Below are 19455 nucleotides of genomic sequence, written 5' to 3'. Positions count from 1 at the left end.
ACCGGTCTCTGTATCCCGCCTTAGTGTAGTGAAGCATAGTGATTATGGGGGGAGGGGGGGGGGGGGGCTGTTCCAATAATCAATTAAGCACTGCAATGGCCCCTATAGAAGCCTGGAAATTGAATCCAAAGGCACAAGCAAGTTTTCTTTTCAATTTTTTTGGTACTTTTCCACTTTTTTCTAGGCTGCCTCCTCTCATTACACTGGAGTCTGCAAAGTTGGCCCCTCTCACACAGACACGAGTCAGAGGAAGACTCTTCACGTGCAGCTCAACAGGCAGACTCGCGGATGCCCGATCGTCCAGTGGGGGTCTCAGGTGGGCGATTAGGCACCAGCCGATTGAAACCGGCCCGTTCCTGGGTCACATTCGAGCCCACCGTGCATTACGCTACCCTACAGAACCGTGCATTACCCTACAGACCTCAGTCAGCCGCAGTACAGTCTGGATTCCACACAGTGCTGCAGTCTGAACGTTTAACCCGACTTGATCTCAATTGTGTCATCTTTCCTATAGCCGTGTACCAAACTGCATAAACTGTCAGTTGAAGCACAAATTAGCATTTTAATGCACGCCTTCCTGGAAGTTATCTCCTTCCTGTCATTACGTTCGTGTGATGCAATTCCACCCATGTCAAAGCGCATATCCAGGATAAGCAAAGAATCAAGCACTTTTATAGGAAAAAATGTTATATATAGCAACCGGTTCCACGCCGATATTTTAAGTCCTTTAAATCCCATCCGACACACACACACACACGGCACCATTTCACCTGTCATATGCAATTAAGAATGTTGCGGAACTCTCTCTCCCTTCGGCTACGATGTTAAAAAGAGTCTGTGCTCTTAGAGAGATTAGTACTCTGAGTTTACGTACCGCAGAGTGCCCAAGGTCACCGCTGCTGCTGCTTCAGGATGCGGCCACTGCCTCGGCCAGAGGGGGCGCTCTTGAGCATTAAAAAAAAAAATCCTTTATTTAACCAGGAGAGATCCATTGAGCATGCGTTCTCTTCTGCAAGGATGCACTGGGAGAAACGACAGGGAGAACGGTTGCAATTGGGGTGGGGTAAAATCCCATGGGGCAGTTTTTGGGTTAAGGGGGTAAGAGCGGTTGTGTTGCCGGTTTGATCCGCTGCCCTGGGGGCATATGGCGGTGAATTCCCCATGGACTGGATCCCTGCCTCCATGAAAGTGTGCATGGGCCACACGGGTCATCGCTGGTACCACCACGGTGGGGATTTAATTGATTGAACTGGTTTTCAAAGAGCTGCTTTGATGACCTTCCAGAGAGGCACAGAGGGCAAGGAATCATCCCCATCTCTCCTCTGCTCACCCTCCTCTTTTACTGGTGTGTCGCCTTTCACAGCCATCCTTCTAGCCGCTACGTGTGAAGCCTACTGATTATATCTGTGAGCAAGGCATTGTGGGAAGGGTGGAGAGCTGTCTAATGTCCAAGTCCAATGTTAAACACCTATGCTCCCAGAGACAGTGGTCGCTGGCACATTTCTAATTTATACTATTGGTTACAGGGAGGTAGGTGGGGGTGGGGCATGGGGTGGGGCGGGGCTGGGGGGAAGGGAGGGCGATGCTGGAGCTATCTTTGGGTGCTGGCATGCTCTTCGAAGCCCTGGGCCAAAAAATGGATTAAGGAATCGTATATAATGTCAAGTTCGAAGCAGCGCTGAGCTTGTTTGGTATCCTGCTCAGTTTCTCACCCTGTCTGACCCCCCTCACTCCTAGACTTCCTGTTATCTGAATTCCTGTGTCAAGGTCACTGCTCTCTAACCAACAGTGTCTCTCAAATATTTCTAGCATGCCTGCATTTACCCTGCTGGAATTTCTGCGACTTAGCGTCTGGGATGCTAATGGTATTCGGTGTGACTCCGGAACACGTTTCTCCGCGTTATTTGCTTGCAAGTGCCTCACACTGTCATACAATCTGCAAAGTGCCACAGAAGCAGTGGCGGTTGAGTCTACCGCCGATAAATGAGCACTTACTCAATGCGGTTTCGTTGTATGCGCACATACATTTACTAGATAAGGCTGCCGTCGTGTTAATACTCCCCGCTCGATTACGAAAACTCCCGATTTGTGTGCTCCTCAATGAATTTTTTCAGTGGTTGTCTTGTTTTATGAATTCATGGGGGTTGAGCGGAGGTGAAGACGAGGCTGTGAGCTGGCGTGAGCGAGCGAAAGCCGATCCAGGATCCAGCCAATCCGGCGCCCGGCTGGCGAACGTCCGTGGGCTGAGCTGTAATTACGAGGTGGGAGAAATGTCAGAGGCTTTCAGTTTTCTCAATCAGAGCGCGCGCTGAAGAAAAGCTGTGGGCCGGCACTGCATGGCGTCCTGTGGGCTGACTAATCCAACCTTTAAAAAAAAAAACCCCAGTGGAAACGCTGGCACCCACTTATCTAGCAGGCTTGCACCTCCAACTCGCACAGAGAAACGCTCCAGGCCTGCAGGTGTCAGACAGAGAGTGTTAATTGACAGCTTCCCTGGAAGAGAGCAGTCGCGTAATGGCGGACTAATGGCACGACCGCTCCGAGCCGCACTGTGCTTCAACGTACAGCCTCGCCAAGTATGACCTAAGCCTTTAATGGGGCCCCGTGCACCAGACCTTCATTGGGCTATGGTCTTTTTTTAAGAGCTTGCAAACAATTATCAAATGCTCATTTTAGAAGTATTTAGTTTCCTTAGGTTTGCTCGGCAATAAATACCAATACCTGGACATCACCGGTTTACTATATGTGTGTGCATTGGGTTGTACAAGGAGCTAATGGCCTGTTTTAGTGAACATTGAGGTTTTTGTTTTTTGTTTTTTTGTTTTTTCAAAGAATGATGTCACCTTTCCTGGTTTGGGGCCAGAATCCCTGTTTATGTGTACCAGATAATGCTGCATTAAACATTTGACACATCACTTTACCTGAGTTATGCCGTGAAGGAGCTGTTTCTTTTTCTGATTTGGTGGTTAAGTTTTGAATGCTCTCTCATTAACAAAATCATATTATCTAATGAGACATAAGGAGTGTGTTATTGGAGACATATTTTACAAATAAGATGTATGCGCAGATCCACATATTATTGAGTAAAATAATATCAGGCTTTTAAAAGATAGAGGTGTCCTTGCCCGAGCAAGGCCTACATCTTGACGTGGCAGCCTGATATACTGTAATATGTAGGCTCATCCATTGAAACAGTAACTGCAGAATCATTTTTTTCCACATCAGATGTGAGACGTGGGCGTGCAGATTCTTACTGTACAACATTCAGAGAATCCGTCCCTTACTCAGCGCCTGCTCAGCCCAGCTCTTAGTCCAGGCACCGATCATCTCCCGTCTGGACCACTGCAACTCCCTCCTTTTCTCATTCGTTCAGCCTTTCATTCTTTCAAAGTTTATCTCCATCTTGGAGAAGAATTGAGGGACAGATCCCTCATTTACAATGATGTAGAGTTACAGCAGAACACCAGATAAAACAAGGAATTTGAAATTCAAGTCCTGGGAGTCCATCTTCGGTGTGTTTTGTGTTCCGTGTGTATGGAGCACTGGAGAAGAATGCAGCCGGGCTGGACTGAGACTAGCGTTTACAGTGGGAGCTCTGAGAGGCTGCCGGTCCTGTCCTCGCACGCCTGCCTGCCTCTTCGGACTACAGACTGCAGCTCATCCAGAATGCTGCTGCTCGCCTGATATACAGCCTCCCCAGACTCAGCCATGTCGTTCCCATTCATCTCCCTCCACTGGATACCTGCATCAGCTCGTATCAAATTCAAAAACCTCGCTGCTAGGCCGTTGAGCAGCTAAAGGGACAGCTCCGCTGTGTCTTCAGAAAAACATGAGACCCTACAACCCTACCAGACATCTGGTCATCTGGCAACTCCTCCCCTGTGAACATATACTTCCAGGTCATGCCCCCAGTGGTGTAATGAGCTTCACACTGCAGTCAGAAGAGCTGAAACCCTGCCCATATTCTGATGCAGACAGAAGAACACCGTGACTACCGCGAACGCCTTTAGATAACCTTGCCTATTCTCTTTCTTTGGATTTCACCATGAATAGTGTTACTGTTGTAGTCATGTTAACTTTAGTTACCTTAGTTACAATACTAAAGTAAATACAGTAAAAGTGGTTGTTAGGTTCACATTACGCTTTTTGATTACCTATGTGCCTCTGTGCCTTCCCGATGACAACATTGTTGTGTTCAAGAGAGATATGCTGACTTCTGGGCAACAGCATCTGCTAAGTGTAAAGTAATGAGATATGAATGTACATGAAATATGTTTATGAATAATGTTGGGCCATTATTGAACGTGCGCTGCATAAGTTAGGTGTTTTAAGAATAGCCTTGCATGTCACCTCTGAAAAACCCTCATCTCATAAATAATGGCTCAGGAGGTGTTGCATAACACTAAAAAGGAATCACTGAAATCTTGCTTCCAGTTGATTTAAAGGTTCTGCACGACATAGTGACTATTTAAAGTGACCTGCTGGAGCCTGAATTCTGATGAATGGTCTTGCGCCAAATCGCTTTTTCACTGTTCAGTGAAGTTACCAGGTTTTTATCTCCAAGGAGATCCACATTACGTGTTACTCCTGCCGCAAGTCAAATTGAAATTGCTTCTGTCCTTCAGGAGTAAAAGACTTCATATCTTTTTGGGCAGACTAGAGTGGAGTGAAACTTTGTGATAACCGCAAACCCTTGAGTGGGAAAGAGGCCGTGTCAACAGCAATACAATATACAGGTGCGGCATGAAATATTAACCCAGACAGCCAGACAGTACATTAAAATCATACCGAGAGGTACTCGGCCTGAAAATTGGAGGCACTCAGAAGGATGGATGCTCGCTAATAGTCTTTTTTTCTTCGGGGTTATTTACAGAAACCACAAGGGATATGAGAGCATGGATCAGTTTTCCATTTATAAGCAGTGATTTCCGCCGCGGTCCACAGACAGTGACGTACAATACGGCTTGTTTTGTGAACCGGTGTGCCAGCTTGCATACATTATCGGTTCGGGTTATACACACTCGTGCAGCGGTCCATTAAGTGATGTACCTGTAAGCACTGATGTATACTCAGTGAGCACTTTATTAGGTATTATTTTTTAGACTTCTTAAGTCTTCTGCTGCTGCAGCCCCTGCACTTAGAGGTTTGACACGTTGTGTGTTCAACGATGCTCTTTTGGGTGCCAATAATTCTGGAGCTGACTGGATATGGTATAGCAAAACATTTTCTCCAAAGATAAATGTGGCTAGTTCATTCATTTATCAGAAATGTTAAAGCAAACACTTGGGCATTATAATTAAGCGCAATTGTTGGCATGAAGTTCTGAAACAGATTAACCCTGGTTCTGCACCCCTGGTGCATAGATTACCGTCAGATATGTTAATCAACTTAAATTAATGAAAAGATTTAGCATAGCTAATGTGTGCCTCAGTTATTTATACTTTCAGTTGAGAATTACGCTGTAAGACTGCATATACTGCAGAGAACAACAGTAAAAGTGTTTCCAAAATACGCTTTTTTTAAAATCCAACAACATGGCATTGCAGTGCCCATCCCATTCATATAAAACATTTGTGGAAAATAAAATGCCTCCCAGTAACACTGTGAGATTATCAGTAATGCTGTTACCAAATATGTAAACACTTCATGCCCAAAAAAGGCAAAATAAACCCCAATAAATTAAAGTAGGACATGAATAAAACCATGTGACATATTCCTTTGTTTTTCACCGAATCTCCTTCAGGTAAATTAAAGGACCTTGGTGTCACATACGACAGCATCATTTTCAGAAAAAAGGAGAGCCTCAGAGATAGGTATATGCTTGTCATTTTAATGAGCCACACTTACTGCCAGACTGCTCCGGGGTGTTTTATGCCGAAAGGGGGAAGTGGGGGTGGGGGAGCGGGGGACAAAATAAGAACTAAAGGAGACGGGTTTACAGTCGACGCGGACGGCTACGTTTCCCGATTGTGAATGCTGGCTCTCTGTATGAATGTGCTGCTGCCTGGCAGATTGCCCAACGTTTAAGTTGGAAATTAAGGATATCTCCCATTTGCTTGTCTTTAATTACCTTTGAATTAAAAATAAATAAATAAATCAAAGGACCAGGGGGCAGGAGGGCAGGAGGGCAGGAGGGGGACTGAAGTGATAGTTTTGAAGGGGAGGACAAGGGAGGCGTTTTATTCTTTCCCAGGAGCAGACGTCTGACTAACAGTAAACAAGTGCTCTTATAAATAGCCGAAGGTGAAGCACGACACCGCGGATGGAGGGAGAGTCTGCTGACGGCTGCTGCTAATGCTACTCTGCTTAAGAGCTTACAGGTTAGGTGAACCTCCCCGTTATTTACATGCAAATGTGGGGCAGCCAGGCAACTGTGTGCAATGAGCAATCCTGCAACAGATCCTACAATAGAGGCCTACGTAGGCATGCGCACACACGTGCACACACACACACACACAGACACACACACGCACACACACATGCACACGCACACACATGTGCACACACACACGCACACACCTACACACACATATACACACACGCACACACATACACACGCACACACACACACACACACACACATAGATGCACACACACACACATGCACACGCACATACATACACACACACACGCACACACACACACACACACACACATAGATGCACACACACACACGCACACACATACACATGCACACACACACACACACACACACACACATAGATGCACACACATACGCATAGAAGCACCTGCATACACAGGGGCTTATGCACACAAGTACACACATGCATATGCCCTCTCAATTACATAAATGACACACACACAGGCAATCTGGGATAAATGATTCATCGTGTGAAACACACAGTCAGGAGAGATTGCTGTAATTACCCACTGAATTCAGGTTGATTATAACTTAAGCCCATCAACCTCAGAAAAAACCTTATCAGCCATTTGGAGGAAAATTGTCTTTATGAAATGCGTTTACAAGCCAAACTCTGAAGAGCCACCCACCAATAAAAAAAGAGTTTACCAAATAAGCAATTTACTTCCTGCTGCTTGTCCATTTGCGATTTGCATGATACTGAGGAGTAAGTAGGCTGCAGCTCTCAGATAGTCTAATGTATTTCTCCTGCTCTTGGGCGGAGAAATAAGCCATGTTAAGGGAATGAGGTCGTATGTGTGAGGGCACACTGCACTAGACACACGGTTCACTTCTGGGGCTGTACGCCTATAGCAGGATTGCTGGCCCCGGTTCAGTGTTGCCTTTCGTCTCACAACAGATAAGCCTAAGATGGCGGCAGAGAAGACCTGATCCAAGATCATTCGTCTGAGGTGTGCAGGCATTAGCAGCGCTGACTCATAGTTACAGAGCGCATAACCGTGGTAGCAGATAACCTTCATTATATGAAAAAACCCAGGCCTGAAATGACTGATACTCTCAGCAGGGGGCGATGTTTCCATTACATATTCACACCGGCACCTGCTTTATCTTATTGACGGAAAGCATCCTCAGGGCCGTCTTTTCTATCACACGTGACTAGCAGTCATTGCCTTGTCCTGGCCCCCGTTGATCCGTGTTGTGTAACTTGTGCGGTTTGGTCAGGAAACCACAATCTAGTGGGGGGGGGGAAGGCAAGAGGAATAGCAATGAATCGATGCAGATCCCTTGCTTGAGAATAAGGCATCGTCTTGCTGTCACTGCCAATGGAGGATATATCCATGCATTCAACCTCAGCCACTGAAGACCTGAGCAAATTTATATTTGCAATAAAACAGAAGCCACCGTGACGACCGCAGATCCTATCTAGAGGGGGAGAGAGAGAGAGAGAGAGAGAGAGAGAGAGAGAGAGAGAGAGAGAGAGAGAGAGAGAGAGAGAGAGAGGAGGGAGAGGGAGAGGGAGAGAGAGGTGATGCAGGGCTAAATTATTCCTGCAATTTGCTGATATTACGAGCTGAGCCTTACAACTACCCAGGCATTAATAAATGCAAATCAAAAGAAAAATACACATTTTGAGTATGAAGTTGTCACCATTCATTTTTGGAGATGACGGATTGAGAGGAATTGCAGCTCGGGTCAATATAACACCGTGTTTGACAGAATAATGAGAATAACTAAAAATGTTTAAAAGACGGGTTTGTTTTCTGTATCCTTCAGCTCCCCAGTTGAACAAGGATAGCAGAATCACTGCCCGTCCTCCGGCACAGACACACCTACTTAAACTGTTTCACCAAATATTGAACATGCTGTGTGGGTTTAGTGTTGTGCCTATGCTGAATCTAAAACTAAATTCTTCCTTATTGCACTGCATCCGTCATTTCCCCCCGCTCTTGCGCCTACCGTACTACAGAAGCCGACCTTACATTGTAAGATTATATAGCGACTACTGCTCTCAGTGCTGACCCTGACAAGCTTAGCAGCAGCACTGTTTGTTGTCTAAACACGCTTGGTTGAACTTAACTGCAAGTAGCTCTGGATAAGATAATCTGCTAAATGTAAATTGCAATATAATTCCTGCGAAATGTCTGATTACAAAATGGCGTGTGTTTTTATTCAGGTAGGTCTCAACACCGCTCCAGGACAAATATGAAGATGATCATTAGTATGCAAACAATATAAATGCATATATGAAAAACCGATTCCATAGGCAATGGAGAGAGAGAGAGAGAGAGAGCTTGGCCCATATTCACAAAGCATATCAAATGTGGAGTGCTGACCTGGGATCAGCTTTGCCCTTTAGCATATAGTGGATAAGGCTGAGTTATGGGCTCATATCCCAGGGCTCATAATAATAATGATAATAATGATAATTGCATATAGTCTTGCCTTAAACCCTCTTTCACCCCTTTCCTGGTTTGATATGCAAGATACATTTCTGTAAACAGGGAAAGGTTCTGATTCTCCTCCTTCCCCCCCTCTCTCTCTTCTTGCTGGAAAAAGGTTCTAAAAATAAATCCCTTTCTGACATTTCTTTTTTATGTTTAATTCACAACAGTTTTTCTTGTTGTGCAATATGAATGGCTGGTGACTCAGTTGAGGCTACAGCTCCACTATCATAATTCCATCTTCAGTGGCTAGCTGTAGCACCGCTATATGGCAGTCGGCTGGGATACAAATTGAAAATCAAGCGCGTAGCCAAGGCTATTAGCGGTAACAGTGCTAGATGGGTGGGTGGGGGGTATTTTAATTGCCGTGCTTATTGTGTGGGAATTAGGCTTCCTTGCACTTGGTCCATGTCTGCTTTGGAATGTTTGCTTTACATTGGAGCATTTTCTGAATTGCCTGTTGGCCGTTCATTTGGATGAATCAACAGGGGGGTGGGAGAAGAGATTAAGAAAATGTCAGAATTATTAATCATTAGAATTAGGAAAGCAGTGAGGTTAACAAGCATAACACGGTCTCTGGACTTGTGAGTATTTTAGAAAATAAAACCCAATTTCTGCTGAGATGACCAATTCCACTCCCCTCACCCCCACCTGACCAGCGCTGTAATCATTAGCCTAGCAGACTTCATTTTCTACAGCGACTTTCACTGCATAATGCATGCTTTCTTATACCATTTTGTATTTGCTGAAATGGTGTCCATTTTTCACAAATAGCTAAGAATACAGTAGTAGTTGCACCCTTGCAGTCGGGGGAGTCTGTTTGCCTTTCACCCCATCAAATCCCTTTCCCCAAAACCCTGCAAAGAAATTTGCCTCAGAGTTGAAACAACATTTTTTTCACAATCTCATTTTCCACAGTATGGAAAAAACCAAACTGTTCAGGACTAGTTTGGTGTCCTTCATTGAAAAGGCTGTGCTGGAAAGAGATGAGTCATGCCCATGTCACAGCCTGTAGTACTGCTGGTAAAGGTCTCGTCGATGCAAGGGGACACACTGTACCTGCCTCTTTGTGACTGTGACTTTTGGTGTCTCTTTCCTTAACTAGTTTTTGACCATGAGGGCGATTTATTTTTTTAAGACCTCTCTTACCTCCAGATTTAGTGTGAGTGTATTTTACCCCTTGAGCATCCATGACATAACAACTATTCACAGAATAGGAATTGGTTATGCAACGCTATATGTATGTTACAAAACATACTTCCACTGCCTGTTCTTGATCTGGGCTCTCAATGACTCACACCTGTGTGAGCTTGGCTCAGTTTTGTGATGTTTGAATTGCTAATGGTGATTGAATACCGAGTTTGTTTTGACAGGCATATGAACACTAACACAATTGACCTTTTCAAAGTTGATTTGACAGACTGAAGTGCCCTTCAGGTGGTGCTATATTGATCCAAAGGCTTTTTCTGACACATACCAATTTCATGTGTCAATCCAACTGCCCTTCACTGTTCTCGGTTTCTAATTTTCCTTTGCTCTTCTCGGTGACTGGAGTAGGGCATTATGTTAATGGATGGACCAATAAATCAGTGCTGCTAATTGTGTAGCAGTTCTTATTCATTTCAGTCATCTTGGTGATGCAGTGCCAATAAATTGTCTTTTTTTATTTTTTTACTTTTTTTGTAAGAGAGGATGCTAGAATATGGTCACGCTGCCACATTTGATGCATTTTGCAGATCTATTAGTGGACTGTGTTTTTAAACTTGTAATACTACAAAAACAACAAACTTGTTAAGCTGATGTGTTTGAATAGTTGTTGCGTTGGATATTCGAAACTTTAAGATTACCAAAAAAATTACCACAAAAGCGATAATTATGTCCTATATGTCTGACTCGGCCCCGCCGTAGTGTGTTGTTCGTTGCTAGGCAACACATTCCCACTATATGGCTACGTCATTTCCTGAGCAACGAAGGACTTGTGCGAGACACCACAGCAGAGTCTGTTGTGCACGGGAGCCAAATGCAGAAGGAGCAAGTGAACACGCATTCGGCAGACAAGCAAAAGAAAAAGAAAGAAAAAGAAAAACGACCGAAAATTTCTTTTCGAAATACTTTTTATCTGTATTTTTTGTATTTTTAAAAACGTCATGAAATATTTCCAGTTTTCATCTTTACTTTAGTTTGTCTAAACGGCTAGATATTCTGCGGCGAGGATAGGACAACTCCACTTCTAACAACAGTCCTTGGCGTCTGAGCTACGGGAGCTGAGCAGAACAAAACATGAAAACAAAGATGTTCCCCTTGCATTGAATTTAATCCACATAAGATAATAGACGGGGACCCTACCCACTTGTTGTTCATTTTTAATAGGCTATCTTTTTGTCATTTTTTTACTTGCATTTTCCGCTTGTTGACTCGAAGTGGGAGAGACATTGGGAATACAGCGACACCTGACCCTCCACAATACACGAAGACAAGGCGCCCTAATAACAGCTTTGAAACCGGTAACTGTAAGGTAATTCCCGTGAGTTTTGCGTTATTTACACCGGTTTTGTAAGTCGTTGTTCCAGAATTTAGGTAATTATCCGTTAACTTTTTCTGAACTGCACGTGTAGCTACATTCTTTTTACGCCGTTTTCAACGATTCTTTAACTTCGAGATCTTCGATATGATCCGACATGTGATGTATTTATTTTGGTCAAGAGTCCTACGTTCTAAATGAGACCGATGTCCCATGCTTATCTCCGGTGCTATCGTTGCCTCCAGGCTTCGCTGTAATTAGTTTGATCGAGTGGGGGATTAGCTCCTCAGCACACACATATGACTAACATGGCTATTTCCAGAGCGGACTATCTCGGGCAATTGCGATGCGGTTCTCTGCCCTGAGCGAACAAGGGCCACGGGTGCAGTTGCTACCCCAAATGCTCCCTTCTCCAGCGTGGCTCCGCGTTCTCGACAGGGCTCCAGCATGAGCACGGATCTTGAGCGCCTGTCGCTCAACTCGTCCTCTGCCAACTCTGTGGGCTCCGGCGGCCGCACACTGTCGGCCAACGTGAAGAAGCTGCACAATGCGCTCAACCTCCTGCTCAACGACTTCGAGCGGGAGCAGTTCATCCACTGCCTTAACGTTTACCACTCCAAGCGCAACGTGTTCGACCTGGTTCAGACTCTCAAAGTCATTCTCAACGCGCCCAGCAAACGCCAGCTACTGCCCATGCTGCGCCTAGTTATTCCGCGTTCGGACCAGCTCCTGTTCGACCAGTACACGTCGGAGGGCCTCTATTTAAAGTCTGATATTTTGGCAAGCAATGGCAGTCCTGAAAACCTCGGGGAAATTACCAACGCAAACCTCACCCCAGTTGCTGGCGGTCATCACCCTGCACCGCCGGCGCAGTCTCTTCACGCTCACGGGGCCCTGAGAGCGTCTCCGGATAGTTTCAGCACCAGCAGCGAGGGAACAGCTCCCCTCGTGCCGCTACTGGGTAGAGGATTCTTGCAGGAAGTTCCCGGGGAAATCCGACAAGTGTCTCTGAAACGCAACAAGAGCAACGAGGGTTTGGGTTTCAGTATTCGCGGCGGCTCGGAGCACGGAGTCGGGATCTATGTGTCGTTGGTGGAGCCTGGTTCCTTGGCGGAGAAAGAGGGTCTGAGGGTTGGGGATCAGATCATGAAAGTCAACGATAAAGTGTTCGACAGGGTGACACACGCGGAAGCAGTGAAGGTAGGTGGGACGTTTCTGCTATGCTATGTTTCCTGATTAGCTGGCGTGCATGGCTCTGTCTGTCTGTCTGTCTTCGACAAGCTTTTTAAGGTCTATGCTTTGGTAAACGATGATACAAAGAACATAAAGCTCTTTTCCATTGTCCTATGTTTTTTCATTAGTGCAGCATGCATGCACTTTTTAAAAGACAATAAAATAATAATTGCCTACGTTTGTTAATCACTAATAAAAATGTACGCTACTCGAATTGTGAACTTCTACGTTGAATTACGAGGCCCACTGCGTGAGCAGGACGACATTAGTCAGCACGAAACATACTGGGGAATAAACTTGGCCTCAAACGACTCCCTTCCGCTTTGAGAGAGGGGAGAATTCCAGCCGTGCCTCACAGTGATATATGAAAGTGCACTCCACTCAGCTCGGGCCCGAAGGCTTTATTTAAACCCGTAGCTACCCTGAAATGTAAATCAAACCTCTTTGTTCGCCGCGTGTTATTAATACTTTAGTTTATTGCCAACGGCAGAATTGTTGCAGAGCGCGCAATTGAGCCTGACCCATGACCCCAGTCGAACGAATCCACAACTCCGCCCCCCCCCCCCCCCCCCCACACACACATACAAAAGGTGCACAGCCTGATTGATTTTATGCGTAATTGGCTGAAATTTTCCTTTAAGGCAATTTTCTCATGAATATATGTTGTTATTCGGGCACATGTGTATGTCAGTAAGCGTTGATGATATGGCAATGTAAGACAGCTGAGTGGTTTGTTGCAGGAAGCTTCAGCCGATTGTTGTCAAAAATGTTGTTTTTGAGCACTGCCATGGTAACGAGCAGTTCAGATATATTTTGTGCGCTGGAGAACTGTCTGCTTTCTCGTGAGATGCTGCAGCCGAACTCGTTTTTAATGAAAACAATAATAAAATTGCCGTTTGATCGAATATAGCAGAAATTACAATCAACCAATTGAATGTGCAGTTGTAATCCTGAGATTATAAAATACACGCATACACACTTTTTGGTTCTTTTTGATGAATTGTTAAATTATTATCTGTGCATATTATATTTAGTAAGTCAGAAAAATAACAAAGATTTCCTATTGACCTCGTATTGGTCAAACGGAGAGGAACAAAGAAACATGAGTGATGCAGAAAGCTCATTTATTGATAGTTTGCACAAACAAGTAAAGGAAAATTCTCAGAATACACAAATGCGTGCTTTAGTGGATCACTACCAGGATTTTCTCAGATTGCTTTCGGAAAAGGTTTTAAGAAGGTGGTCACGACTGCTTAATGGAAACCAGAGAGAATTCAGCATTTTACGGGGCTGGAGCTCCTTTGGGTTGGAGAGATATTTTACAGGCACAGTGTATCAGGGCTGTCTGTGTTCCCTCTCCCCCATGATGGAGCATCTCTGGAGCGTGTCCTGATGGGGGAGTTCATCCTGTGGGCATCCCCTGTGCGAAGACTGACAGAGTGGAGCTGACTGGTTTGCCTCGCTGAGGAGAGGAAGATGCCAGCTCTGGCCCCTCACACTGTTACTCAGGTTTACAGTGTGTGCTTCACGTGTAATTGGCCCCGGTGGAATGCTGAGTGGGGTGGGGGGGTAATTATCATCACACCCGTGCACTGTAGGGGGGAACGTGCAGCAATGTGTAGCGCTGCTTGTGCACACCGGAGTATGGGCAAATTCCTGACTGGGTGCCTGTGTGTGTGTGTGTGTGTGTGTGTGAGAGAGATAGAGAGATAGAGAGAGAGTGAGAGAGAGAGAGAGAGAGAGCTAAGGAGAAATTTGGAATGTGCAGATGGCATGCGATATTTCAGTGCTAGTTTGAGCATTTCTTGCCGAGCACGCTCTCCTGTGCCGTGTTGGGAGGATGCGGTCTCTCTCCGCAGGTGTGGTTTGGTGTAGGACGAGAGAAACCTCTCAAGTGTCGCATCCCCCCCAAATGCCGCCGGGCACGGCCATGGCAAGGCTTAGACTGCGGGACGACCTGTATGGCATTTAAACAGAAGCGGAGCATTTCTCACACTTAAGTGTATTGATCTTCTCTCCGTTAAAAGATAGAGAGAGAGAGCGAGAGAGAGAGAGGAAAGAAAAAAGGATGTGACATTTTGTTGGGGAGGAAGTGTTCTGTGAAAGGGCAGGGTGTGGCGGATAGCCGGCACCTCGCAGTGTTTGGTCTGAAGAGGAGGAGAGGAGAGGCGAGGAAGGTCAGGGTGACGCACAGACCCTCTCCGCTGCTCCGTCTCGTCAGGGAGAGAGAGGGAGGGAGGTGGGAAGAGAGTCCTGTCTCTCAGCCTCTCTGTCCTGTCTCTTTGTCTCTCAGCCTCTCTGTCCTGTCTGTAGTGTAGTGGTTAAGGTACGTGACGGGGACCCACAAGGTCGGCGGTTCAATCCCCGGTGTAGCCACAATAAGATCCGCACAGCTGTTGGGCCCTTGAGCAAGGCCCTGCATTGCTCCAGGGGAGGATTGTCTGCTGCTTAGTCTAATCAACTGTACGTCGCTCTGGATAAGAGCGTCTGCCAAATGCCATTAATGCGATGTAATGTCTCTCAGTCTCTCTGTCATGTCTCTCAGTCTCTCAGTCTCTCAGTCCTGTCACTAAGTCTCTCAGTCTCTCAGTCCTGTCTCTCAGCCTCTCAGTCCTATCTCTCAATCTCTCAGTCTCTCAGTCCTGTCTCTCAGTCTCTCAGTCTCTCAGTCCTGTCTCTCAGTCTCTCAGTCTCTCAGTCCTGTCTCTCAGTCTCTCAGCCTCTCAGCCTCTCAGTCTCTCAGTCCGGTCTCTCAGCCTCTCAGCCTCTCAGTCTCTCAGTCTCTCAGTCCGGTCTCTCAGCCTCTCAGCCTCTCAGTCTCTCAGTCCGGTCTCTCAGCCTCTCAGCCTCTCAGTCTCTCAGTCCAGTCTCTCAGTCTCTCAGTCTCTCAGCCTCTCAGTCTCTCAGTCTCTCAGTCTCTCTGTCCTGTATCTCAGTCTCTCAGCCTCTCTGTTTAGAGTATGGGTCCCAGGGGGGTGATTAGAAGCTGCTGTTGTGTGCGGGAGGAGCACCACAGTGGACGGGGAAGTCAAGTCTCTGGCTAATTCCGGCCATTAGGAGGGAATTATGCGGGAAAGACGGATGCCCGCAGACCGCATTAAATTCCCAAGTGACACTTGAGAGCACTTAATATAGTGTGCCTCTTTTCCTCCTCCGTGCTCATCCTGCTGTAGGCTACTTCAGCGCCTATGGAGTTTCACTTCTGTGTGCACCTCCTCCTCGGTACTGGGTAGTATTCGCAGAGATGAAAGTAACTTTGTTCTCCTGTCCGCATGCAGGCATGTGAGACTGGACGGCACAGCTGAGTGCTGGAGCTAACGGTGATGCCCCGTATCATTTATATTTCACAAAGTCCACTCTAATGAAGGCATACGGGGCATAAATTATGTATCTGTGATTTTTAAACAGGGTCTTAGTATTGACATGTACTGTCTTGAACTGACATTCTCAATTATGTATGATCTTTACCTTATTGTATTCAAAGAACCACACAGGCAAAAAAAGGACATCCAGAAAATACAAAACACAAAAGAAGAACCAAACTTCAACCACCGATGTAGTCTCTGGTGTAGTCCCTGGTTGTGAAGAATATCTCAAAAGTCAAATTTCCTTCTCACTAAAAGTTTAGAACGGAATCATTTGACCCAAACTGAACACAAGGGTTAACCTGAATTGCTTCAGTAAAATGTCAGCTAATGATTGTAATCGACTGAATGTAAGCTGTGCAGGGTCCTCGGTGTAAAAATGTCTGCTAAATGTCTCCAATGCAAAAATGAAAAAGTGAATGGGAATGGCGTTCTGGGGGATGTCTGCTGTTGGACGGAGGAACAGCGGGTTCTGGGTTCCTGTTGGCTGGATAGGTCTGTGCTTCCTTTGCCCAGCCTGCAGGGGTGATGGGGGAATTAAACATGGCTTCTCTCCTGGTTGTCTGCATGCCATTCCCTGTTCTCTCTCCTTCTCTTTCTTCCTCTCTCCCTCTCTCTCCTTCTCGTCATATTTCTCTCTTCCTCTCTTTCCCCCTCTCTCTCCTTCTCTTCGTATGTCTCGCTCCTCCTCATTGAGTTGTGATTTTCGGGTGCTTTGCTGAGATTGCTTTATACAGTGCTGCCAAAGCAAAGGTGGCAAATCCCAGCAGCAGACAAACAAAACAGCAGTGAAATAAAAACACAAGTAAATTCCTTATCACTGTGTGGGTGGGGTTAGGTAAATAAAAAGACAAAGAAACCAACAGAAAGAGTTGCCGTCTGAATGTGACAGACCGCCGTTATTTTTACCGCGTCTCTCTGCTGTTCATAAGAATAAGGAATGCATACAGTGCATCAAGTGCCATCACTCTCTAAGGGAATGTTGAATGAAATGTTGAAAATGGCCTTGTTCATGTGAAGTGCTGCAGATGTTGCCCTGTTAAGATGTCCAGCCGGTTGTATGCCAAGGCCCAAGACCACATCCCCTTCATTAGAGTTCCCAGCCACAGATAAACAAATAAATAAATGAAAGGAAGACTCCCAAACGGAGAGCGGACAGAAGACGGCTGCCTCATCTGGGCCAGATAAAACAGCTCTGTTCTCTTCCCTTTCTGTTTGTGAGCTAAATAATTCATAAAAGGTTTTAATTAGGCCGGGTACGCTGGCCCGCAGTCAGGGCGAGGCGCAAGCGGGCTCATTCCCTCCCTTTGTGTCTCTCCACGCTGATTAAACACCTGTTTAACCACGGCCGGGGAAAGAGCCACTCTCCCAGGTGATTCATGTTTTTATTTTATCCAGTAAAAGTAACAGTTTTTTCACCTTTTGCTAGGTGACAGATGACACATTAGTTTCTCATCCACTTGGTATGTTTTTCATTAAAAACTCACAGGCTCCAAAAGTGAAAAGGTGAGATTAGTCATAGGCCAGCAAAATGAAAATATATGTAGAACTAGAATACTTTTGCCTGTGTGTGTTGGCAGCTTCTTGGTAAGTTACCAATTTTCATACTTGTTTGGGGTGATTTTGCTTCAATTTGCTCCAATTGGCTCCAATTTGTCCAAGTAGCATGGACATTGTTTATGGACTGCAATTTTCAAGAAGTGTTCTGAATACATATGCAAGCTATTTCACTTTTATTTTGTAATTAAAATATTTGCTGATACTTGACTAATTTAGACCTTAGGCATGTTCAGTTTGAATGTGTGTTTTCAATAAAGATATTAAATGGATGAAAAATGAATGCATCATTTCCAATCCAGCAAGCTGAATGTGAAGGCTCTGAATACTTTTGCAAGGCACAGTACTATGAAAAGCTCACCGACAAATATACTAGCAGCAACCCCCCGCCTTCATTCTCCCATTCATCCCTGTCATCTCTGTTCCACCCTCTCCCCTCTCTCTTTCTCTCCTTCCCTCTCCCCTCCCCTCCACTCCTCGCTCCTCTCTCATCGTCCTAAAAAGCTGCGTTTGCGAGTATGTAAAAGTGATGCACGATTCCCCTTGGCCTCGTTGCTTATCTCTTTGCATTTTTTGTACATTTAATTTCCTGTGACAATAGGAAGAATGCCCCCATGTCACTCTGAGAGTGAGAGCCCACCCAGGCCTCCTAAAAGCTCAGTTACCGTTGCATAATGCGTGCGCAAAGCCAATAAACGGGCTCTTCACCGCAGGGCTAAATTTGTGTGGCTGGGGGGGGTAGACATTTGGGCAGTTAATGGAGTGAATCTGCCTCCCTATAACATTTCCACCCTTACTCAACAAAAATGCACTGGCATATGTTTAAAATATATCGGGAGGGGTTGCTGGGTAGATCGGCTGGCAGTGAGCAGCACGACGGTCCTGAACCGAACCGGGGCTGTGCCAGTGTTGATTGGCTGGCTGCCCCGCAGGAGAGGCGCAGTACCGGCCTTGCGCTGCTGAGGGATACGGGAGGGATGCAGTCGGTAGGGTCCTGTTGGCTGCTGGAGCGACCCCTGCTGGCTGCCCGGACGCCACTGCAGGCACACGATTGGGGTTTCTCCGCCCTCGTTCGGTGTGCGGCACTGGTGACTAGTGTTAAAGCGAAAACGCGTTTTTGGAGCAGGACCGTGTCTGTGTTCACTGTCCTGAGTCAGCAGCAGGGACGCATAAGAGCTTCCATGTACATGCATACAAAAATACAATGTGGTGCCTTTTTTTGAATGAGCCACCCAGCAGCCTGACTAATGATTTGTAATGTACGATGGCACTAAATATATATTGTCTAATGTGTGCCATTGGACAATACAGGGCGCATAGCCTAGTGGCTAAAGTGCTTGACTAGGACCTGGAACATTGGTGGTTCAAACCATAGTGAGATCTGTGCAGCTGAGCAAGGCCCTCGTCCCCACATTGCTCCAGGAGAGGTTTGGCCCCTGCTTAGTCTCATCGACTGTAAGTCACTTTGAATAAAAACAAGTGACTGTAATGTAATACTGATGTATGGACCTTCCTGTACTTGTTGTTCTTCCTGCATAAGGGCAGTGTTCAGAACCCAAAATTATAATGCTGCTGCACAAATTTCACAAGGAAATATGTAATGTCTCTAACTGCGCTGATGCACCAGTGCTGTGATTGAACTCGCTAATTACAATAACAACATATTGTCGATGGCTACTTTGCATTCTCTTTCCGTGTCGCTGTCCTCCTTGGCTTCATTTCATCCGTTTTATGAATGCGGGATCAAACAAACGCTTGCTGCAGTAAAGTAACGGAATGTTCCAACATTATTCAGACGGGAGAGAAACATAAGCGGGCTTAACTGCCCTAATTTAAATGCGTCGTGTGAAAAGCCAAGGAAGTCTTTCTTCTTTGCACGCGAGTGACAGCTGAGACTGCAGTTACGCAGTTATGTGTGTAAGTCGGGTGGGGGCTTTGAAACCAACAGGCCCAGAA

The 19455-nt window shown here is 45.9% G+C and overlaps 1 protein-coding gene across 1 annotated transcript in view; it reads left to right on the top strand.

Moving 5' to 3' along the window:
- The first annotated feature begins 11343 nt into the window (after positions 1-11343).
- Positions 11344-19455, top strand: part of whrna (whirlin a) — a 93352-nt gene continuing 85240 nt past the window's right edge. Inside the window, exon 1 of the mRNA XM_061263206.1 lies at positions 11344-12544. Coding sequence (XP_061119190.1) covers positions 11792-12544 — 753 coding nt within the window. The 5' untranslated portion in view covers positions 11344-11791. The remainder of the gene's footprint in view (positions 12545-19455) is intronic.

Source organism: Conger conger, chromosome 12 (assembly GCF_963514075.1).
Source record: "Conger conger chromosome 12, fConCon1.1, whole genome shotgun sequence".
NCBI lineage: Eukaryota > Metazoa > Chordata > Actinopteri > Anguilliformes > Congridae > Conger > Conger conger.
The sequence above is the reverse complement of the archived record's forward strand: the minus strand, read 5'-3'. Positions and strand labels throughout refer to the sequence as shown.